The following is a 22,764-nucleotide window of genomic DNA, read 5'->3' as shown; positions in this document are numbered from 1 at the left end:
TTATTACTTCATTAGTAAGTTATTCCATCCAAATGTTATAAAGTTTTCTGCTATGTTCTTATTTGAAAGCAGAGCAAGAAAATGGATAAATATTCTTTCACCTTTTTCAACTGTGATTCCATCTTCAGACACTCCTCCTTCTTCTGCTCCAAAGCAATTTCTAGAGTCTTAAGCCGTGAGTCCTTTTTCAGTCCTGAGGAAGCCAGGGACGAGGCATGTTCTTTCAGATCCAAGAGTGAAGCCTAAAAGAAGCAACGCATATCTAGAATAAACACTATTTAGTAACCAAATGGAGACTGAACTTCTTAAATTTATTTTCCTGGTGGTTTCTAGTTTCTCTCCATTACCATAGACTGACATATTTCCAAGAACACGAAATATAAAACAGCAGCATTACCTCTGGCTTTCAAGTCCTAACCGAAACAAAATGAATCCCCAAGAAAGGCCGACTGAATCGTGACTTAAGGAGTTCTAGCAATACATATCCATCCTCACAAAATAAATGGAAGAAGGTCAAGCTCTGTGGATATAAGCAGTCAACCTTAGTGGCTACACTAATGTTTCTCTTTTAGAAGGAATATTCTATTAGAAACTTCAATTTCTATACATTTCTATTCTCCCTAAAGGTATCAGAAAGAAAACTCTGAGAATGTCCCTAAAGCTCATGATTATCTGATCATGAGGCATTAGGCACTTCTGCTGTTCAGGTGGCATACACGAGGTTCTCCAGAAGTGAGATGGAAATATATGAAGGCACCTATCTGGTCAAGAGTCGTATAAGGTTTCCCTGCTGGTGTTGAGGTGATGCCTAAGAGTGGCTGTAAACAGACTCCTCCTAGTGCATATTCCCTCCATCTGTCACCTTTCTTACCAATGGCACGACATTTCTCCAAATGTACCTGGAGAAGTACTCTTATTTTGGAATCTACAAAGTGTCATTAACAAGTAAGAAACCAACTCCTGATAGCTGGAAGACGTAGGAGGTAAGGCTTAGGAAATGAATCATTCCATCTAAGCTTCCTGAAACAGCACTGGCTCTAAGAAGATTCTGTAAACCTCCCACGAGACCCTTTCCGGCATGCGTTATGTCCACACCAACAGCATGCACACAGTGTGCTGACTAAGCAGATCACGCACTCCCCTGGGGGGGATGCCGACCTCCTTCTCTGAGAGGTCGCCCTGCAGCACGCTGACTTTCTCCTTCAGGTCTTTAAGGTCTTTCTTGTAGTTGTCAATTTCCTCCTGCTTTTCCCGCTCATCTCGGTCGCGCTGCTCCTTCAAGCGTTCAATCGTCCGCTCCTGTTAAGAGAGGACACCAGTGCATAGAAAATTCCTTTCTACTTCTACTTCATGACTACAATTCAGTTCTGAGCTCATGCAGTTTCACACTTCCATCCTCCACTTAAAGAAGACAGTGATAGGTCATTAATAATTTACTTTTTAAAGAATCCATCCTTTCTGCCTATCTTGTAACATACATCTGGCTTTGTTCTTTTGATTCCCTTAGGTTTCTTTCCCAGTATTCTTAATTAGTATTAGATACCACTAAAGTATTCTTTCGAATAATCTTGTTTATTCAATTCCCAAGTAACAAAAAACTTAACATGTATATATACCCTAAGGACCATAAGTACCAAATATTTCTTCTCTATATATCATTCACATGTTGCTACAAAGCAATGGAAACAATTCCCACACCAAAGAGGAAGAGGTTGGAGAGATTATGATTTGTTGAGCTTAAGCATCAAGAAAGATAAAGAAAAAAGAAACCATTAAAACTTCTGTCAACAGATACTCAGGAAGTTTGAAAGCTGAAGCAATTTAAGTATATTTCTGGGTATTATTTCTGAATAGATTTGGGGATCAAGCCATGATCCCTGGGCAGGCAGCTTGAAGCATTCTGCATCCAAGAGGCTTAAGGAACAGTAACTGTATTCCTTAAATTAAAAAAAAAAAATCCAATTAAAACGCCCCACCAAGAGTCTTTAAACCTTTTCCAAGACATTAACACTTGTCACACTGGACTACTTCTTTATTTACTCAATCATACCTGAAAAAACTAGGTTTGCTCACAAAAGTGAAGTCACTCAGTCGTGTCCGACTCTTTCTGACCCTGTGGACTGTAGCCTACCAAGCTCCTCTGTCCATGGGATTCTCCAGGCAAGAATACTGGAGTGGGTTGCCATTTCCTTCTCCAGGGTGTCTTCCCGACCCAGGGATCAAACCCAGGTTTCCTGCACTGGAGGCAGACGCTTTAACCTCTGAGCCACCGATGAAATGGCAAGGCCACAACTTGAAAAGCAGCAAGTACACTGTATTAAAAACTAAAGCCTGTGAAGACAAGAGGTCCCAGTGCAGCACAGTGAGAGGACTAACGACGCCTCTCAATGGCCAGGGTCTGACATGCCCGCCTGACCAACTCCAGCTGACCATACAATCACAAGGGGCGTTTCTGAGAGAGCAGCACTGACACACACACTGCCCACGTACCGCAGCCAGCCAGCGGGGAGCTGCTGCGCAGCACAGGGCTCAGCTCGGCTCTGTGCTGAGCCAGCGGGGCGGGCGGGGAGTGGGGACGGTGGGCGTGCGAGGAGGCTCAAGTCGGGGGGAGTATATGTGTGCATTTAGCTCACTTTGTTACACAGCAGAAACTAATACAACACTGTAAAGCAATTATACTCCAATCCTATCATTAATTAAAATATTATTCAAATAAAAAAAGTTTGTCTTCAGCAGACAGTCAACAGGTAGCACATGGCTGATTCTCTAGAAACTTTAGCCCCTGCCCTCCAGCATGGACTCCACTCTGCCCAGCAACAGATGCTTAAACCACCAACAATAAAATGGATTTTCCTTCCCTCCACTATCAGCAGTACGGGCAGCTCTTCTCCCTTCTGCCAAAGCGACTTCCTCTGTCTTCTCCACCCAAGTCTCATCACCCGAGTGATTCTGGATTCACGAGGAGACAGACAAAGCGTGTGTGTGTGTGTGTGTGTGAGGAATCTGGGCCGGTCACCCACCTTCTCGGCAAGGGCCTCCTCCAGAGTGGTCAAGGCGGTGTCGGTGTTGGTGGTGTCCGCCTGCAAGGACTTGACTCGCTCCTTCAAGCTGCTCATCTGCTTTTCCTTATCTCTAAGCTGCTCTTGGAGGTTTTCAATCTGAGTTGTGAATAAAAACCATTTTAAGTTGGAAACAGATAGGTCAGGGTTGTTTGTGAGTGTGTGTTCTGTAGAAATAATTTAATCCTAAGGGTTTTAGAATTTCATGCAAACCTTTAAGCTGAGCATTTATAGCTGAGAAAGAAATCACACACACTGGCAGGGGGGCGGGGGAGTTTATGGGCACACATGTAGAGTCATGACTCTCTCAAGAAGTAACTAGGGAGAAAAGACTGCACATACAGGGATGGGGAGAAGGAGAAGACCTAAAGAGAAGAGCCATGAGCAGTAACTGGATTACCCCCCAGCAATGGTGTGGATGCCCAGAGGGACTCCTCTAAAAAGTGCTGGAGGAGGACAGGGAATGGGCCAGCGGGACAGTAAGAAAAACAAACCAGCGTGTAAAGGAGCAACTGTTCTTAAGTGATAGTGTTCGAGTTAGATTTTCATATCACCTTTTATCCAAACAGCAAGGACTGTCAATGAAATTTATTACTGTAGTTACTCCATCTTTCATATACACTTACATGTGTTCATTTAGTCAAAACAAGTAGTGCTGAATTCTCTACTATATGCCAGGATGGGTGACACAGAGAGAAGTGAACAGACCCACCTTCATTAGAAGATGGGAAGAGGACGCTCTGAAGCTGAGCCCAGGACATGGACACGGGTAGACAGGCGGGAACTATGAGGGACTTTTAAGCAAAGAAATGGTCTAGTCAAGTTCTCTGTTTCAGACTGATTAACTCTGATGGCTGTGGAGAAGAGATCTAAGGGGACTTATATAGAGACATGACAACAATTAGGAGACTGTATCAATGCAGGTAACAGAGCTTGGAAACTAAATGAGCTAGGAGAGATGGAAAAGACGGGATGGGCTTGTGCAAGTGTGGAAACAGCATGTTATCAGTAAGGAGACAAGTGTAGGTACGGTGAAAAAACAGTAAGAAAAGATATGGAGGAACTTAGATGTTCTTGATAAGCTAAAGGAAAAAAATTAATAAGGCGACTCTTAAAACTCATAAACGTCGTTCTTTTGTTCAGCATATATTTGCACTCCTGCTACAGGACAGGTACTTTTCCAGGTGTTGAAAATTAATTAAAACAGACAACCCCGTACTCAAAGAGCTTACATCCTACCTACATGGTAGACAGTTGATGAATAAATAAAATGAACATAGTACTCAGGGTAGCGGGTAAGTCCTATAGAGAAAAATGAAGCAGGAGAATACAATCATCATGTGTTCTTGAACTAGCTGGTTTATCACACAGAGCTTTCAAAAAGCAACATGTCTTACTCCCATGAACAAGATGACCACAGTCTACACTCCTCCATACATGAACATATTACATTTACACACATATACACTGCATTCTTTTGTCTATCTATACTTTTATCACATTTATCTCCATTAGCCCATCTATCTATACATTATAACGCTAATCTCCAACCATAATCACTCATTTTATACACATCTCCACAAGTAGACTGACTCCTAGTTCTTTACATTGTAATGCTAATCTCCAACCATAATCATTCATTTCATGCACATCTCCACAAATAGACTGAATCTGACTTCTCCACCCCAGTACTGTACCTTCGTATCTGGCACACGTCATATCCATGATAAATCTGGCTCATTAATCAGTAAATAATATATAATCTTGGACTTTTATAAACTGTATTTAGGCATACACATAAACTTTTGCCAAGAAAGGAACTACAAAAGAATCCTAGATCCAACCTTAAAATAATTTCCTACATCAATCAACTTAATACTGTATTATAAGCTCTTTAAGGGTCTGCTTCTTTCCAAAGGGGGAAGAAAAGCAAAGGTCCCTCTCTAGAGTCAAGGAGAATTTCACAGCAGAAGAAATAGGCTAAACAAAAAAGATTCGGTGAATTCAGTGAACTTATCAATAGGAGACCATGAATACTGTGAAGCTTGGATTTTTACTCTTTAACAAGGAAATAATCCTACAGGTCAACCACTGAAACTGGTTCCAGCCTTTTCAATGCCAATAAAGTCTAAAGCCTACTGTCTGAGAAAAGAATAGCACGTATGAAGAAGCATTAGTTCCCTTTAGTTTAATCAGACCCTCCTACTGGAATCTCATATGAACCAATATTTAGGTAAACTCACAACCACTAAAGAGTTTTGCCACTTAAAACTCTAGCACACCATAAACACACAGAATGCAATGCCCTAGTGTTTACATGTTTAACCAGCTGTGCACCTAATTCTAGTTGCTAACATATAAACCCTACTCAAATAAAAAGATACAATCAGGTTGTTGATTAGATTTTCTCACCAAGAAAGCTAACATATAAAACAATCAAATAAAAAGATACAATCATGGTGTCGATTAGACCTTCTTACCAAGAAAGAGCAGTACGACAGCTTTTCTTACAAAATGAAATTTCCCAAAACCAACCAAGTTTTACATATAAGAAAACAAGAGGTCTCTTTTATGAGCCTGCCTAACATACAAACACCCCTTACATGCGTAAGAAGGACAGTACCCTTCGTTCTCCTCCATTATCAACATCTAAGATATTAAAACGTTAACTGTTAACATCTTCACTTGTATAATTTATACGTAGTCCAACTATTAAAGGAATCCATTTATTCTCTGCTGGTTTAAAAAAAAAAAAAAAAAAAACCTTTCCTAATATACTCGGGTATAGAAGCTGCTAAACTAGGTAAAATCCCCTTTAACAAGTTCCCCCTAAGCTGCTTTCTTATTCAATCACTCAGCTGTCTAAACAGATTGTTGAGTTGGAGGGAAGGAAAAGGATGGCTATTCTTGGACTCATATTTACTTATAAAGAGCAGATATAAACATTCCATAGTGAGAGGAACTGACAAAATGAAAAAGGGCAGTGGTCACTAAAACTGCCTTCTTTTGGGCAAGGCAGACTTGAAACAGACTTGAAATAGATGCAGATAGGTGCAAACTAGCTGCATAGGCATTAAACAAACTCCCTCCTCTGCGGGAGGAGGGTGTACAGGAAACATTTTTAGTTATGCAGCAGCGGGATGGACAATAGTTAATCCTAAGAACTCCTCTTATATATCCTCGCTTTGTTTGTTGTTCTTTAGTTGCTAAGTCCTGTCTGACTCTTTGTGACCCCATGGATTGTAGCCTGCCAGGGTCCTCAGTCCAGGGAACACTGTAGGCAAAAACACTGGAGTGGGTAGCCATGCCCTTTTTTGGGGGATCTTCTCAACCCAGGGATCGAACCCAGGTCTCAAACACTGCAGGCAGATTCTTTACTGTCTTAGCACCAGGGAAGCTGTGGACCTGATGATTAATGGAGAGGTCCAATTAGGTAATACAAAAAGCCTAATATCATAGGAAAGAACTAACAATGAAGAATTCAAGAAGGAAATATTTTTAAAATAATTATTTAGAGAAAAAAGACATTTTCCTTAAAATGATCCCTCTAATTAGAGTATATCCCTGGTAACTGGGCTGGAAAGAAAAGAGAAATAATATAACTATTACACTATATAGAGCCTTTCTTTTCTTATACAATTTTTATTTTACAAAGAGAGAAGAAAATTGATGGAGGAAGAAGATGACTGATGTCAAATGCAGGTCGCACATAAATCCATCGATCTACAGGCAGCTCCATATTGGCACAGATTTCTTAACGTCTTTTGTTTTGGTTTTTATCAGCATTTCCAGTTGTCAGAAACTATCATGTTTCAACATGGGTGATTTATTCCTACTCAAGTGGAACTGATTACTCTGCCAGGCCCTAATCACTGAGCGAAGGTAGAGGAGACTTTCTATAGGTTGTAGTACTAAGGACAAGAAATCCCCCAATACTTCTTGCAGCCACCTACCTACTCTGAGCATCATTTGAAATTTTTCAATGATGCCTCCACACTGATTCTAAGCAGTCATCAGTGTCAAATTTATTGTGTGAAGTAGGTTCAGGAATCTTAGGCTCTTCCTTTCTTTTTTTAATCATGTATCTACTTGGTGCTTTTCTCAGACATTAATTATCAGCATATCCTGCGTTTACTCTAATTATCCTTCTGTACCCGTATTTACTAGGTTTCCGTGGCAGCTCAGTGGTAAAGAATCCCCCTGCCAATGCAGGAGATGCAGTTTCAATCCGTAGGTTGGGAAGATCCCCTGCAGTAGGAAATGGTTAACCTACTCCAATATTCCTGCCTGGAGAATTCCATGGACAGAGGAGCCTGGTGGGCTACAGTTCATGGAGTTGCAAAGAGTCAGACACAACTGAGCAACTGAGCACATGAACACAGGAACCCTTGTGTCCCGATTTGTTTGTTTCACAAATTCTGGGTATTTTGAAGCAGGAGTTCAACGATGACCTTAAGGTATGTCTCACATTCCAGTCCACACAAAAGAGCCATGGGCATTTTTACATGAAGAGCACCAACTGCTTTCATGAGATTGTCAAAAGAGCAGAAGAAAGTTAAAAATCATTAATCGGTGGCATTCTATTCAAATACCCACAATACTGTCTACAATGAATAGTCACTTCACTTAGAACTGCCTGCTTAGCTGCCATGTCAGAGTCTGGTCTGGCTGGGATGCTGGGAGGACAGAACGACAGAATAGCAGGTCCTCACTATAAGCAACCAAAACCCAAGAACCTCACCAAATTTAGTGAATTTTCCTTGGTCAACTTGCATGATTTTTCTAAGCTGAAAAACCCCTGTAGGAAGAAAAAGTGTTAGGAGATAAAAGTAAGGAGGTCCAGCAATCACAGGAAGATGAAACAGATAAAGAATAAAATACATGTCTGATGCTAGAAGCTATTTTCTGGTGAGGGTATACATCGGTGTGGCAGAGAGAAGGAAGGGTACAGAAAGTGACTTCGTCAAAGTCTGATTTCACGTTAACTTCTTCAGGTGGTTAATTATTTCAGCTTCTCAACTGGAGCTGACAGGCACCTAGGCATCTATCCAAATAGGGATTCCCACAGGTGAGAAGTCAATGCAAGTTAATTCATGTCAAATGAGAAGCAGTTTTAAGCAGAATATTAACTGTGCTTTGAAACTTTGATCAAGCGTTTTTTTTTTTTCCAAATCCTTTATCCCTTTCCAGATACCTATCTATGTCTTTATACACTAGTTCCTCCTACAAGGTCTCCTGAGAGACTACCAAGAATAACCTTTGTCCCCAAAGGGACCTGACCCTTTCATACTGACTTGTTAATTACCATTGTTCAAGCTTAAAACGTGTATTCAGTCAAAACAGAATTCAGGACACTCCAAACTAGAGCCTGCAAGAATCTGAGGATATTAATATGGCACACGATCAACCGAAAATGGACACATTCCATAAATCCTCAAATTATTTACTAAGCTGCTCAAAAGTCCAAAGAAATGATGTTTTAATAAGGGTCAAAATTACTTCTATGTTGTACAAAGTATTACAGCATAAGCCTCTGAATAGTTCTTATTTACATTATGCCTTAGCCATAGAAAATACAGAATTTATCCAAAGGCCACATTCTCTGAGGTCCGCCCTTAGTGCCTCCACGATAATGTTGGTACAACAGGGCTCCACATTTCCCCAGGTGAAAAATACAAAGCTCTTTAAAAACATATCCACTCTTATCCCAGGAATGCAATACTGACTCAACATGCAAAAATCAATCAACAGAACAGTCAGACATGACTGAGCACACACACAGATGATGCTGACAAAAGCGAAGTTAAATCAGACTCTGCAAGTTCAACCATCTACCCTCCTTAAAGGTCTACTTGAAAAGGTGAGGGGGAAAAAAGTTACGTAAGCAAAGTAAATCCACATGGAGCACACTCCCCAGCAGAAATACCACCGTCAATCAGACTTCATTGCCTATGTATTGCTTTTTTAATAAAATGCTGCAAGAATTTAGCTATATATATTTTCCACTGAGAAAAAAATTTTAATTTTTTATAAAAATAAGTAAAAGAAAGAAAAGGGAAAATCCTAATGCCAAAGTATATTACGCTTTCAACTTAAATGCAATTAGGGCCTGACCTTGTCTTCTTCTAACTTAGCTAATAGCTTGTGACTTTAAAACAATATTTAGAAAACACTGCAAGTAATTCTTATTAAAAATCATTCTTGCTGTTTAGTCACTGAGTCGTGTCTCACTCTTTTGTGACCCCATGGACTGTAGCCCCTGCAGGCTCCTATGTCCATGAAATTTCCCAGGCAAGAATACTGGAGTGGGCTGCCATTTTCTTCTCCAGGGGACCTTCCCGACCCAGCGATCGGACCCGCATCTCCTGCACTGGCAGGTGGATTCTTCACCACTGAGCCACTAGGGCAGTTAAAGACAAGGTAGCACAATTTTTAAAATATTAATTTTCCCAGAATAAATTAGTAAATGTTGTTTTCAATGATAAAACATGTCTTTTCATTTTATGATATGGAAAAACTGAAGAAACTAACATAGTCTTAAAGACTCCACAGAAAACAAAGTATATAAAGAACCTGTTCTTCCTGACTTCCTACCGAAAACAAAATAACAGGAGACTTAAGGAGCCAATCCAGAACCAAGAAAGGGGGAACCTTCTAATTCTATCCATCAGTAGCTTTCCGCTACCGTTAGATCTGAACTCTAAATACTGAAACTTAGGACACTGGAGATGTAGGCCAGGCAAAAGAAACAGACATTACAGAGCAGAGACAGGAGAGGTGATAACACCTGCGTCAGCAAATTAAACTCCAAGCTCCATTACCATTTACAATCCGTCAAGCAAGGGGCGGTACAATTTTAACACACATTCTGAATGCAGCTCAGATTCAAATGCTCAGTTACATTTTCCAGGTCAGTGGTTTATCATAAAAATAAGAGATCTACTGTAACACAAAACTACTTTAAACCATCGGGGAGAGCCCTGCAAAGGAGGGGCTGACGCTAATCCTGTTGTACAGCACGCCTGGCCATCTGCTATAGTCTCATTTCATTCTTGGAGCACAAGGCTATCACCATGCATATAAATACGTTCATTGCTTAGAAAGCAAGAGATGGTGGGCGGGAAGGGATGGCCCAGTTTAGTTCAGTCACTCAGTCGTGTCCGACTCTTTGTGACTCCATGGACTGCAGCACGCCAGGCTTCCCTGTCCATCACCACCTTCTGGAGCTTGCTCAAACTCATCTCCATTGAGTCAGTGATGCCATCCAACCATCTCATCCTCTGTTGTCCCCTTCTCCTCCTGCCTTCAATCTTTCCCAGCATCAGGGTCTTTTCAAATGAGACAGTTCTTTGCATTAGGTGGTCAAAGTATTGGAGTTTCAGCTTCACCATCAGTCCTTCCAATGAATATTCAGGAATGATTTCCTTTAGGATGGACTGGTTGGATCTCCTTGCAGTCCAAAAGACTCTCAAGAGTCTTCTCCAACACCACACTTCAAAAGCATCAATTCTTTGGCACTCAGCTTTCTTTATAGTCCAACTCTCACATCCATATATGACTACTGGAAAAACCACAGCTTTGACTAGATGGACCTTTGTTGGCAAAGTAATGTCTCTGCTTTTGAATATGCTGTCTAGGTTGGTCACACCTATTCTTCCAAGGAGCAAGCATCTTTTAATTTCATGGCTGCAGTCACCATCTGCAGTGATTCATTCTGGAGCCCAAGAATTTAAAGTCTCACTGTTTCCATTGTTTCCCCATCTATTTGCCATGAAGTGATGGGATCGGATGCCATGATCTTAGTTTTCTGAATGTTGAGTTTTAAGCCAACTTTTTCACTCTCTTCTTTCACTTTCATCAAGAGTCTCTTTAGTTCTTTGCTTTCTGCCATAAGGGTGGTGTCATCTGCCTATCTGACGTTACTGATATTTCTCTCAGCAATCTTGATTCCATTTTGTGCTTTATCCAGCCTGGCATTTCACATGATGTGCTCTGCATGTAAGTTAAAATAGCAGGGTGACAATATACAGCCTTGACACATTTCTTTCCCAATTTGGAACCAGTCCATTGTTCCATGGCCAATTCTAACTGTTGCTTCCTGACCTGCATACAGATTTCTCGGAGGTAAGGTGGACTGGTATTCCCATCACTTAGAGAATTTTCCACAGTTTGTTGTGATCCACATAGTCAAAGGCTTTGGCACAGTCAATAAAGCAGATGCTTTTTCTGGAACCCTCTTGCTTTTTCAATGATCCAACGGATATTGGCAATTTGATCTCTGGTTCCTCAGCCTTTTCTAAATCCAGCTTGAACATCTGGAAGTTCTTGGTTAATGTACTGTTGAAGCCTGGCTTGGAGAATTTTGGGCATTATTTTGCTAGTGTGTGAGATGAGTGCAATTGTGTGGTAGTTTGAACATTCTTTGGCATTGCCTTTCTTTGGGATTGGAATGAAAACTGACCTTTTCCAGTCCTGCAGCCATTGCTGAGTTTTCCAAATTTGCTGGCATATTGAGTGCAGTGCTTTAACAGCATCATCTTTTAGGATCTGAAATAGTTCAACTGGAATGCCATCACCTCCACTAGCTTTGTTCGTAGTGATGTTTCCTAAGGCCCACTTGACTTCGAATTCCAGGATGTCTGGCTTTAGGTGATCACACCACTGTGAATATCTGGGTCATGAAGATCTTTTTTTTGTATAGTTCTTCTGTGTATTCCTGGAGAATATACTGGAGAAGGGAATGGCAAACCACTTCAGTATTCCTGCCTTGAGAACCCAACTAACAAGGATGGTCCAGACGAGTCCAAACCGGTCCAGAGTGTGGGACAATCCAGCCATTACCACAGCTGCTACTATTCTCAAAAAACAAAGTTTAACGTGTATTTAATAGGCCAAAGTAATACATTATTTCCTGGTATTCTCCTTAAATATTAAAATAGCTAAAATATTACTTAAATAAATGGTTATAAGTAATATTTGTGAAAAGATGACCAGAGAATGCAGATGCCAAGAACAAGATGATGATGAAAGAAGAGTTACCATCTCCCTCTTCCTTATGGAATAAGTGTCTAAATCAAGAAGCCAAGCAGGTTAAGTGCTGTGTAGAATTAAGACATGTCTTCAGGAATATCTCAAGTTCCATGGGTTGGCTTAAAAGCTCAATTTGCTTTTTCCTTAAGATGCTATGGAAAAACCAAAATAAACTTTTTGGCCAACCCAATACCTAAAAGGTTATGCTTAATATCCCACTGCAGATCAATTTCTAAAGTTTCTAACGGAAAATCTTCAGGGCCAGGGGAAAGAAAAGTTGAATTTTACTTACTAGTTTCCTAAATAAAGTAACAGGATAACAAAGATGAATGCATTCACTGAAAAGCTTCTCATGATATAAGAAGTGGGAATAACTTTCCCAGAGACTCTTAACAGAGTTCATAAGGTGAGGGTGGGGGTGGGGAGGGGAAGCATTCAGAGCTAGAGATCTGCCAGAAATTTTTAAGAATCCATATTACAAATGTATGAAGAATGGAGGTGCCATTCTGGGACACGAGCCTCTTGGCAAGGACACGACCTGCCTTTTTCACTCACAGTGCTCCCTCAGCCTGGGACATCTCACCTCTTCCGCATCTGCCAAGTAAACTTCATGCATCTTCAAGACTGTGTCGCTGTGACTTTTCTCAGACTCCTCTCATGCAAGGTCTAATCTGAAATGCTCTGCTTTGTGCCCACGTATGCCACTTGTGTAGTAGCCTCTTTAGCTCTGAGAGTCTGAGAGCAGGAGCCACGTCTTGTCTGTGTGCTCATTAGCACAGCACCAGGTGCACAGCAGAAGGTGCTACGTTGTCAGCATGAGTGAAGACGGCAGAGCATGCCTGGGACGACCAGAAGCCCAGCAGAACGCAGTGACTGTGCAACTACAGATGTCCTCAGGAAGGACAGGAGCCAAGGAGACTCCCGTGTCCACAAATACTCCCTGCCCTAAAACGAATGGTACTGTCCCACCGTGCGGCCATGCCACAACTCACTCACTAGGCTCTGTCAGTGAATATCTGCACAGTGTTTCCTTCAAGCCAAACAAGGTTACTACTTGGAGTTCATCTAAAGTATATGTACATGGCAGGGTACCTTTACACTTAATAAGTGCTTTCCAAAATAGCTGTATCTAAAAGCCCAACAGCACTGCATGACAAAGAAATCCAGTTGCCATATTTACCAATACCTGATCCTGTAAAACTTCTTAATTTTTGCCAATATAGCTTAAAATGGTAAGTATAAAATGATTTCTTAATCTTTTACTTTACATTCCCCTGATGACAGTGTGGGTAAATTGGTAACTAACTGTTCATATTTATCTGCCATGTGTACTTCCTCTTACATCTATTTTCTTAATACATACATAAGTTGCACAAAAACACATTATCCTGGCCTAAGGTATGGGTGCATGCATAAACACCAAAGGAAGTATTTATTTCTGGGAGATAACAGAGGGGAATACTATCAAGAAAAGGTATGTGAAAGAACGTGGACTGTATTTGAAATTTTACTTCCCAAGACAAATAACTACAATTACTTACTATGTTACTCTCTGTGTTTTTTGTCTCCCTCAAATAACTAAATTACGAAATATAAAAAGATAATATAAACGCATGGTCAACAGCATGCACTTATGACCACTCTGGGAAAGGCGTTCAAAGGATTTCTTGGGGAACCAAGAATTAAATGAAATGTAAACAGTGGAAGTGAAAGAGGAGAGTGAAAAAGTTGGCTTAAAGCTCACCATTCAGAAAACGAAGATCATGGCATCTGGTCCCATCACTTCATGGCAAATAGGATGGGGAAACAGGGGAAACAGTGTCAGAGTTTATTTTGGGGGGGCTCCAAAATCACTGCAGATGGTGACCGCAGCCATGAAATTAAAAGATGCTTACTCCTTGGAAGGAAAGTTATGACCAACCTAGACAGCATATTCAAAAGCAGAGACATTACTTTGCCAACAAAGGTCGATCTAGTCAAGGCTATGGTTTTTCCAGCGGTCATGTATGGATGTGAGAGTTGGACTGTGAAGAAAGCTGAGCGCTGAAGAATTGATGTTTTTGAACTGTGGTGTTGGAGAAGACTCTTGAGAGTCCTTTGGACTGCAAGGAGATCCAACCAGTCCATTCCGAAGGAGATCAGCCCTGGGATTTCTTTGGAAGGAATAATCCTAAAGCTGAAACTCCAGTACTTTGGCCACCTCATGCGAAGAGTTGACTCATTGGAAAAGACTCTGATGCTGGGAGGGATTGGGGGCAGGAGGAGAGGGGAACGACAGAGGATGAAATGGCTGGATGGCATCACCAACTTGATGGACATGAGTTTGAGTAAACTCCAGAAGTTGGTGATGGACAGGGAAGCCTGGCGTGCTGCGATTCATGGGGTCGCAAAGAGTCGGACACGACTGAGCGACTGAACTGAAACCTTGGAAACAAGGCAGGCTATGGTGCAACAACTAGAGATAAACATTAAATTCACTGAAACAGAAATGAAGGCTACACAATGTGAATTACCATGAGAGAAACGACAGTTCTTTCCCCTCAACAAGGAACACAATGTAAATATGAAAAGTACCGTAGACACAGCGAAAGATAACACAGTTTACCAGCAAAAGTCAGGAAGGGTGATTATAAACACACTAAGTATTTTTCATAGAAAGTAGTCAATAGACATTGCTTCACTTTTTAAATGTGTTAAATTCAGACATAAATATTACATACATTGCTAAAAGTAATACAGAGATTAGGAAAACTAGACACAAATTATACTTTCCCTACTCCATGAAACCGCTGTAATCAAGGTTACAAAGGACCTTTGCAGTATTAAACCCAATGGAAAATTCTCAGTTTTCATCTTATTTACCTCATCAGCAGTATTTGACAAGGCTAATCATCACCCCCTTGAAACTTCCTTAACTTGATTTCTAAGACAACACATTCCAGTGAAAAGTCATAAACCTATTCTTTGAAGAGAGGGATTTGACAAAATGATTCTCAAGTTCATGTGGAGAAAAAAACAAGTGAGAAAAGTCAGAAATTTCTAGAAAAAAAAGGAAAAGAATAAAGCAGAACAACCTTATTGAACACTAAATGCATGACAAAAGTACAATAATTAATAAAACTTGCTACTGGGACAGACAGAGAGGCAGATACATGGAACAGGCCAGAAACAGGCCCAGATTTATAGGACAATTTATTTGTGGCATCTCATGTCAGAAGAAAAAAAAGTAGATTATTTAATAAACATTATAATGACAGCTGTCTGGCCACATATAAGAACAAAAAGCTGAATCATTACAGCCAATACATAAATTTTATAAAATAATTTTTAGATGTAAAGAAAAAAGAGACTTTAAACAAACCAGAAGAAAGCGTGTGTGAGTTACTTAATAACCTTGGTGGGCATAAGGGCTTTTTGAGCACACCCCAAAATTCAGAGGACACAGAGGAAAGGACTACTAAGTCTGAAGTGTAAATTCTAAGACAAACACCACCAAGGAAACAAAGAAGAAAAAGACAAAACATATTTTGGAAAGCATGAGGAAAGAGGCCAGTTCAACATGGGAAAAAATTAATCCATGATAGAAAATGTAAAAATGACAGGAACATGTAGGTTCCTAAAGAAAACTATGAAATGCACTCAGATTTAAACAAATATTAAGCAGGAAGGTAGACATTTTAAATTATCTACGAGGTCAATGGAAATTTTGAGAGGTTTGGCAACAATCGTCTGATGAAGCTGTGAAGAAAGTCATCTGAATATAAAAAAGCCACAGGCTTTGTAAAAAACTGGGCATCCTGTTTTTTTTGGATTCACACAGTATCATTCTTGAATGAGGTGTATTTATGTCGCTATCTGTTATGCTGTCATGACAAATATGTAAATAAGGGGGGAAAACCCCTATAAATAAATACTGACACAGCTATAGGACATCAGTTAATTATGGTGTAAGACACTGAAGGCCATACAGACATTAAAAACAATGAGATAAAGCTACTTATAAAAAGACACAAACATGTTTACTTTTAAACAAATAAAAAAGTATGATCCCAGTTGTCTTTTTTAAAAAAGGTGTGTGACACAAACAGGCCCATATATATAACCAGATATTTAATAAAAGAGTATACAGTAATTAACAACAAGTTACATCTAAGGAGCTGCACTGACAGGGCCAAAGAATGAGAAAAAATAATTTCATTTCTGATGTTTTTGTACTTCTTGAATTTTTTACCTTGAACATATATTACTTTCATAATTTAAAACCAGCAAAAACGTACAACTAATTAGCATCCACTAACAACGTATCATAGGCAACTATTTAGAGTGATCTAACTTTTATGTGTACTCGAAAGCAGATGAAAACCAAACTCATGTAACAGAGGACAAATACTAAACACAGTCTTCTGTACACAAAGGAAAAGCTGAATTTGAGGTGTAATAAGGTGAATTATCTTCCCTGGCTATGGTTAGAGGTTAAAAATGAACTGCTGCTGCTGCTGCTACTGGGACAACATCAAATACTTCTCATCCATCCCCTCAATGGAGAGGAACAATAAACAGCAGTGCGTACTCTGTCACCTCAAAGGCGGCCTTAATGAAGCTAAATGTGGGAGGGGCAGATGATCAATAGTACTTTCCTGACTGATTATAGGGTGTTAACCTCTTCCCAGTAGTGATTAAGCTAAAAAAGGAAAGAAAGTCTTCTTTTCCTTGAGATATGCACATTACATGTCAGTACAGTAGCACGTGTCTCTATTCAAAACCGTAGTCCTCTTAACCCCGAGGATGGAACAGCAAGCACCCAACCCATGACTACACTAACATGTCACCACAGTTGCCGTACAAGAGAGACCAGGAGAGGCAGAGGGATGCCAGTACAAATGCTCGGGCGATTTACAAGGCACTGTGCACAAACAGTAACATGGAGAATATGCCTGAAGATACCAGACAGTGTTTACTTGGAAATTTTAAGAACCGAATCTGCAGAGCAGTTTTAACAACCTACCTCCTTCAACAACAGTTTTCAATTCCTACCTGCAAAAGTATCAACAGAGGAATGAGAGACAGACTTTGACAGCATGTGGGTACAAGGTAGAGGGCCCTGGGTTCAGAACACCTGCACCTCACCTTCTTCTGAAGAACGTTGACCTTCCGCTCCTTCACGTCCAACATGTCCTTGAGGTCGTGGATCTCCCCGGCCTGCGTCCCCTTCTCTTCAGCCATGTCCTGGATTTGCTTTGTCTTCTTATTCAGCATGGTTTCCTTCTCTTCCAAACGCAACCGCAGAGCGTCCACCTACGAGTGTTGAGATTTTTACAAGTGATTAACTGAAAAGGAGGACTTCCCAGGTGGCTCAGCGGTGAAGAACCCGCCTGCCAATGCAGGAGACTCCAACTTGATCCCTGGGCTGGGCAGATCCCTGAGAAGGGCATGGCAAGCCACCTCAGTATTCTTGCCTGGAGAATCCCCATGGACAGTGGACCCCGGCGGGCTACAGTCCATGGGGATTGCAAAGAGTTGGACATGACTTAATGACTAAACAATAACAACTGAAAAGAACAGAATGTAATTCCTTCCCAATAGATGTGCGCTGTTGCCCAAGTGATATTTTTATAGCAAGCTTACATTAGAATCAAATAATGGGGCTTCCCTGATAGCTCAGTTGGTAAAGATCTGCCTGCAATGCAGGAGACCCTGGTTCAATTCCTGGGTTGAGAAGATCCACTGGAGAAGGGAAAAAGCTACCACCTCAGTATTCTGACCTGGAGAACCAATCCATGGGGGTCGCAAAGAGCCGGACAGGACTGAGCAACTTTCACTTTCTGGAGAAGGGAAAGGCTACATACCACTCTGAATGTAATCATGACTACTTAGAAATTAAACTCTAAAATTTTGTGAGTTCTTTCATAATGAAATAAAAATTTTACATCAGTTAAATTATGATGGTATCAAGATAAATAGATCTGAATAAACGGGACAAGATAGAGAACTGTTATAAACAGGCTGAGCCTTGTTACTTCTATAAAAGCAGGTATGATCCATTATGTTTTGCAAATTTTATGTGCATTAGAATCCTTCGGAAGATTTGAACAGAATGCCAGGATAAGCCATCAGAGTTTCTAATTCAGCAAGGTTGGGGCTCAAGAATCAATATTTCTAACAAGTTCCCAAGTGATGCCACACTGCTTTAGAAAGTTTAAAACTAGAAAAACTGTAACTTCCACCAAACATGACACTTGCTGAATCAGATACTACAACCCACCTGCAGCTGACAATGTCATCACACACTCAGAGATCTGTGAGGCCAAGCAAGTCTACCACCAGCCCCTCAGACTATACAGCTGAAGTTTGCTGCCCAAGTACCAACACATCCGGAAATAACAGCATTATAACCATAATATCAATAATATATCAAAACTATACCATATCGAAACACTAAGGAGGGAGGGTCAAGACGGAGGGGACATATGTTTACCTATGGCTGATTCTTGCTGATGTATGGCAGAAACCAACACCACACTGTAAAGCAATTATCTTCCAATTAAAAATAAATTAAATAAATAACTAGTTATTAGCCAAAAAAAAAAAAAAGACCATAAAGAACGCTGAACATCCAAGAATTGATGTTTTCCAACTGTGGTGCTACAGAAGACTCTTGAGAGTCCCTTGGACAGCAAAGAGATCAAACCAGTCAATCCTATGGGAAATCAACCCTGAATACTCATTGGAAGGACTGATGCTGAAGCTGAAGCTCCAATACTTTGGCCACCTGATGTGAACAGCCGATTCACTGGAGAAGATTCTGATGTTGGAAAAGACCCTGCAAGACTGAAGGCAAAAGGAGAAGAGGGTGGCAGAGGATGAGATGGTTGGATGACACCACCAATTCAATGGACATGAACTTGGGTGAACTCTGGGAGATAGTGAGGGACAGGGAGGCCTGGTGTGCTGCAGTTCATGGGGTCACTAAGAGTCAGACATGGTTTAGCAACTGAACAACAAAGCAAAAAAAAAAACCAACCCCAAAAATTAACATTATATAAAAATGATATGGTATCTGAGTATCAATACTGTGTGTGTGTAGCAGCATTTACTGCTCAACAGATATTGAGGAAAATTTCCTAGGAAACTAGTCTCATTTGAAACTGCTATAGATAAACCATCATGTACTTATGAATTATCTTAAACCATGCTAGAGAGAAAAAACATATAAACGAAAAGATTTCACTCTGCTAATCTCTATTTCAACCACTTCAATGCCACCAGGGCTGCAAAGCCAGATATTGGGGAGCCATCTTTTCAGGTCTCATTTATAATTCTTCACCACAAGTTCCACTGTCCCCTCAATAAACACTCCCTCATCTGTAACTTTCCTCTGGTTTAATAAATGATACATGGCAAGCTTTCTTATATTCTGCAAAGATTCACCTAAGAACTTTCAAACTCTGAAAATCTTTTCTGAAACTCAGCTCTTTCTTCTACGCCTGCTAAGCCTATTCTTTGTTCATAGCATAACCTCTGACCCCATCACCCTTTTTGTTATCCACCTCCATTGTGGTTTTATTTCTCTCCCCAGCCTAAGCAATCATTTCAAATATAGCCTCACATCATTTTGTTTTGTTTTTTTGCAGTCATGTTTATTGCACAAACCTTTACTTCTAAATTAACCAGTTTTCCTCATTCTACCCTCACACTTCTGAACCTTCTTGCATGTGGTCATGTACGCGCTTGCCAACCACGCAAGAGTATTATCGAAAGCCCTCAGAGTTCTGAGGACAGTAACCGTGAGACCTCAGAGTGCTGCTGCTTTGCGAAAAGCACCTAGATGCGCTGCTGCGTTTTTGCATCAGATCCCTGACTCTGCTAAGTGACCTGGAGGTGGGCCTGTGCTAACCACTCACTAAACCCTGCGTGCTGTTCTGAGGGAATGTCAGGTATGAGACCCACAGGAACTGGTGACTGAAAAAGGTAATGAGTGAAAACTCTTGTTATAGACACACACTTTTGGTGTTACTGCAGTGGGAAATGCCAGCTTTGATATTCAAAATATTTTATATCCCAAAGATTAGGCACAAACTACCCGCGCCCACATACACCCTAATCACTAAATGATCTTTTCAAGTCAAGTCACCTGTGTACACTTTATCTTGGTCTGCTTTTTCATGCAACGCAGAATTTAAATGTGCTGGTCTGGAGATCTAAGATAAAAAATACCACAAAAACCACTTTGCTACTACTAGATTAATCGCTGTGAATTCTACACTGATCTTTTGGTTTGAACTAAATTCATAGTGTAATTTTGCGTGAGGTCCATATTTCACAAACCACACACACAGACACACACAAAAAGCATATTCAGGGAAACCCCTCAGCGATTAGCAGGATACACAGTCATCACCCTAACACCATTCTTGGCAGGGGGAATAATGCCTTGTTTATTCATGTCCTCTGGGCTGGAGGAACAGCATCTATCCAGCTTGCCAAGCATCAAGGTCTGTGGCAAGCAGGTTATGCCAACTTCAACAAAAGTAGGAGGCTTTTCCTCTGCAGGACTTTCTCTACCAATGGACGTGAACAGAAAAATAGCTACCCTGCTGTTCTGGTCTTTTATTTCTGATCACAAAACTATTAATAATCTCAACTCCCTTCCCATCAAAAAAATATATATAACAATAATAATCTCAACCCATCTTAGCCTTCTTCTGTTTTATATCAATAAATAGATTTACCTAAGAGCACAGTAGTATTTGCATGGAAACAATGGTGTATTTCCTATAATTCCCCTCTTGGAGTTACAGGACTCATTCTGCTTCCAACTCTCCGACCACGCCTTTTCAATGTTCTTCACTGGTGCGTGATTAAGTCACTTCAGCGGTGTCTGACTCTTTGCAACCCCATGGACTGTAGTTCACCAGGCTCCTCTGCCCATGGGATTCTCTAGGCAAGAGTACTAAAGTGGGTTGCCATGCCCTTCTCCAGGGGATCTTCCCAACCCAGGGATTGAACCCAGGTCTCTTACGTTAACCCAGGTCCTACATTAACAGGTGAGTTCTCTACCACTAGCGCCACCTGGGAAGCCTGTTCTTCACTTGGACCCTCTGTCATTTCCCTCTACGTCTCACTCCCTTCAGCTTCCTCTGGAGAAACCACTTGATTCCTAAGGCTTTAGCCACCAGCCCCCCCAACAACAGCGCCCACATATTTATTCCTGGTCCCAACCAGTTTTAAAAACCTGAGATTCTAACAAACGTTTCTGCTTAAATCAGATATTCCGCTGAATATTCCATTTAGAATGAGTTGTTTTTTTTTTTTTAAAGAATCTTTGCTTTTAAAAGACCTTTAAAAGTGGTCAAACATTAAGGCAGATTAAATCTGAGTGATGTCTATTATGTTATTTTCTGCATTTTTCCTGTATTTGACAGTATTTTGTAAGGTTTTTAAAAATTAAATAAACTACTCCTAATTTTAACACTGCAAAAAAAGCAAAGCCCACACGAAGTGACCTGCCCAAGATCATAGCATAACCTCCCGTCACCACTTCTCCCACTGTCTCCACCTAGAAAGGAGGATGAACGAAGGGCACCAGGCCAGGAGACCAACACCACACACAAGCAGACCTTTTAAAAAGGCTATTTCAACAAACTCAGTGAGTTCGTTTGACACCCCATCCCAATGAAAAGCTGAAGAGCTCAGAGAAACTTCAAGAAGACCACAGGCAGAGATGTGTCATTCCAGTTTGTTTGTACAAGGGTAGGAGGGGGTTGCAAACGTATAGTCTAAAAAAAACCAATGGCAATACTTTGACCCAGTGATATTTAATATTAACCTCCAAATTCAGATGAGCGCATCATAATTAAAAAACTATTCTAGCCACATTAAACATATATTTCAACCTTAAGAAATTGGCATTATTATTAATTTCATGGACCTATGAAAAAATGGAAGAGGAAAGAGGTAAAATAACTCATCCAAGGCCACATAACTAATAAATGCAGGACACTGTGTTTCAAACCAAGGTTTGACTTCAAAGCCCAGGCTTTTGACCACAATGTTACTAAATCCAGACCAGCTCTGTGGAGGTTAACAGATCAACAGAGGTGTTCACAAAACAGGAACAATTCCATGGGTGTTATTAATACACACTGCCCCCAAAGACCTCAATCCCTGGCTTAATTTAGTGATTTGAGAGCCAGATGAAAGTCCAGGATAGCTTCAGAGAGGAAGACAAGACCAAATAAGAGCAAAAGAAATATTAGTAATTACAGAAAGAGATGAGAACTTTTCAACAGTTGATTCAAACTGACTTTTAGGGGATCCAACAGGAGAAACTTGCTTTGGAAAAAGTGTCAAGTGTCATCAGAGTAATTTACAAAAAAAAGTAAATCCTAATAAACAGGCATATGACACTCATAAAATCACCCCAATTCAAAAGGAAGCTAGCTTTCCTACTGTTATTGTTCAGAATGAGACACTTATATTTGAGCAGTTGTCCTGATAACTTGTGGGGGTAAATTGCTGAAACTCAGTTACTCCCACAATGGCTAAAAGCAAATATAAAAACCATCCAAAAATGACCACAAACACACGTCTTTGCTCTGTACGGTACAAGAAGCCAATCACAAGCCCATCTGTCTGAGACCCAGTTAATGAGAACATTATTTGAGAGGGGTACAAA

The 22,764-nt window shown here is 40.5% G+C and overlaps 1 protein-coding gene across 13 annotated transcripts in view; it reads right to left on the bottom strand.

The window, feature by feature from the left end:
• The window catches only part of ERC1 (ELKS/RAB6-interacting/CAST family member 1), a 271,289-nt gene that overhangs the window by 169,191 nt on the left and 79,334 nt on the right, over positions 1–22,764 (bottom strand). For all 13 annotated transcript variants that reach the window (XM_018048685.1, XM_018048680.1, XM_018048683.1 and 10 more), the window contains 4 exons: positions 17,217–17,384; positions 3,021–3,158; positions 1,159–1,299; positions 102–242 (listed from right to left, as the gene is read on the bottom strand). In XM_018048685.1, the coding sequence (XP_017904174.1) occupies positions 102–242; positions 1,159–1,299; positions 3,021–3,158; positions 17,217–17,384 (588 nt within the window). The remainder of the gene's footprint in view (positions 1–101; positions 243–1,158; positions 1,300–3,020; positions 3,159–17,216; positions 17,385–22,764) is intronic.

Source organism: Capra hircus, chromosome 5, assembly GCF_001704415.2.
Source record: "Capra hircus breed San Clemente chromosome 5, ASM170441v1, whole genome shotgun sequence".
Taxonomy (NCBI): Eukaryota; Metazoa; Chordata; class Mammalia; order Artiodactyla; family Bovidae; genus Capra; species Capra hircus.
The sequence above is the reverse complement of the archived record's forward strand: the minus strand, read 5'-3'. Positions and strand labels throughout refer to the sequence as shown.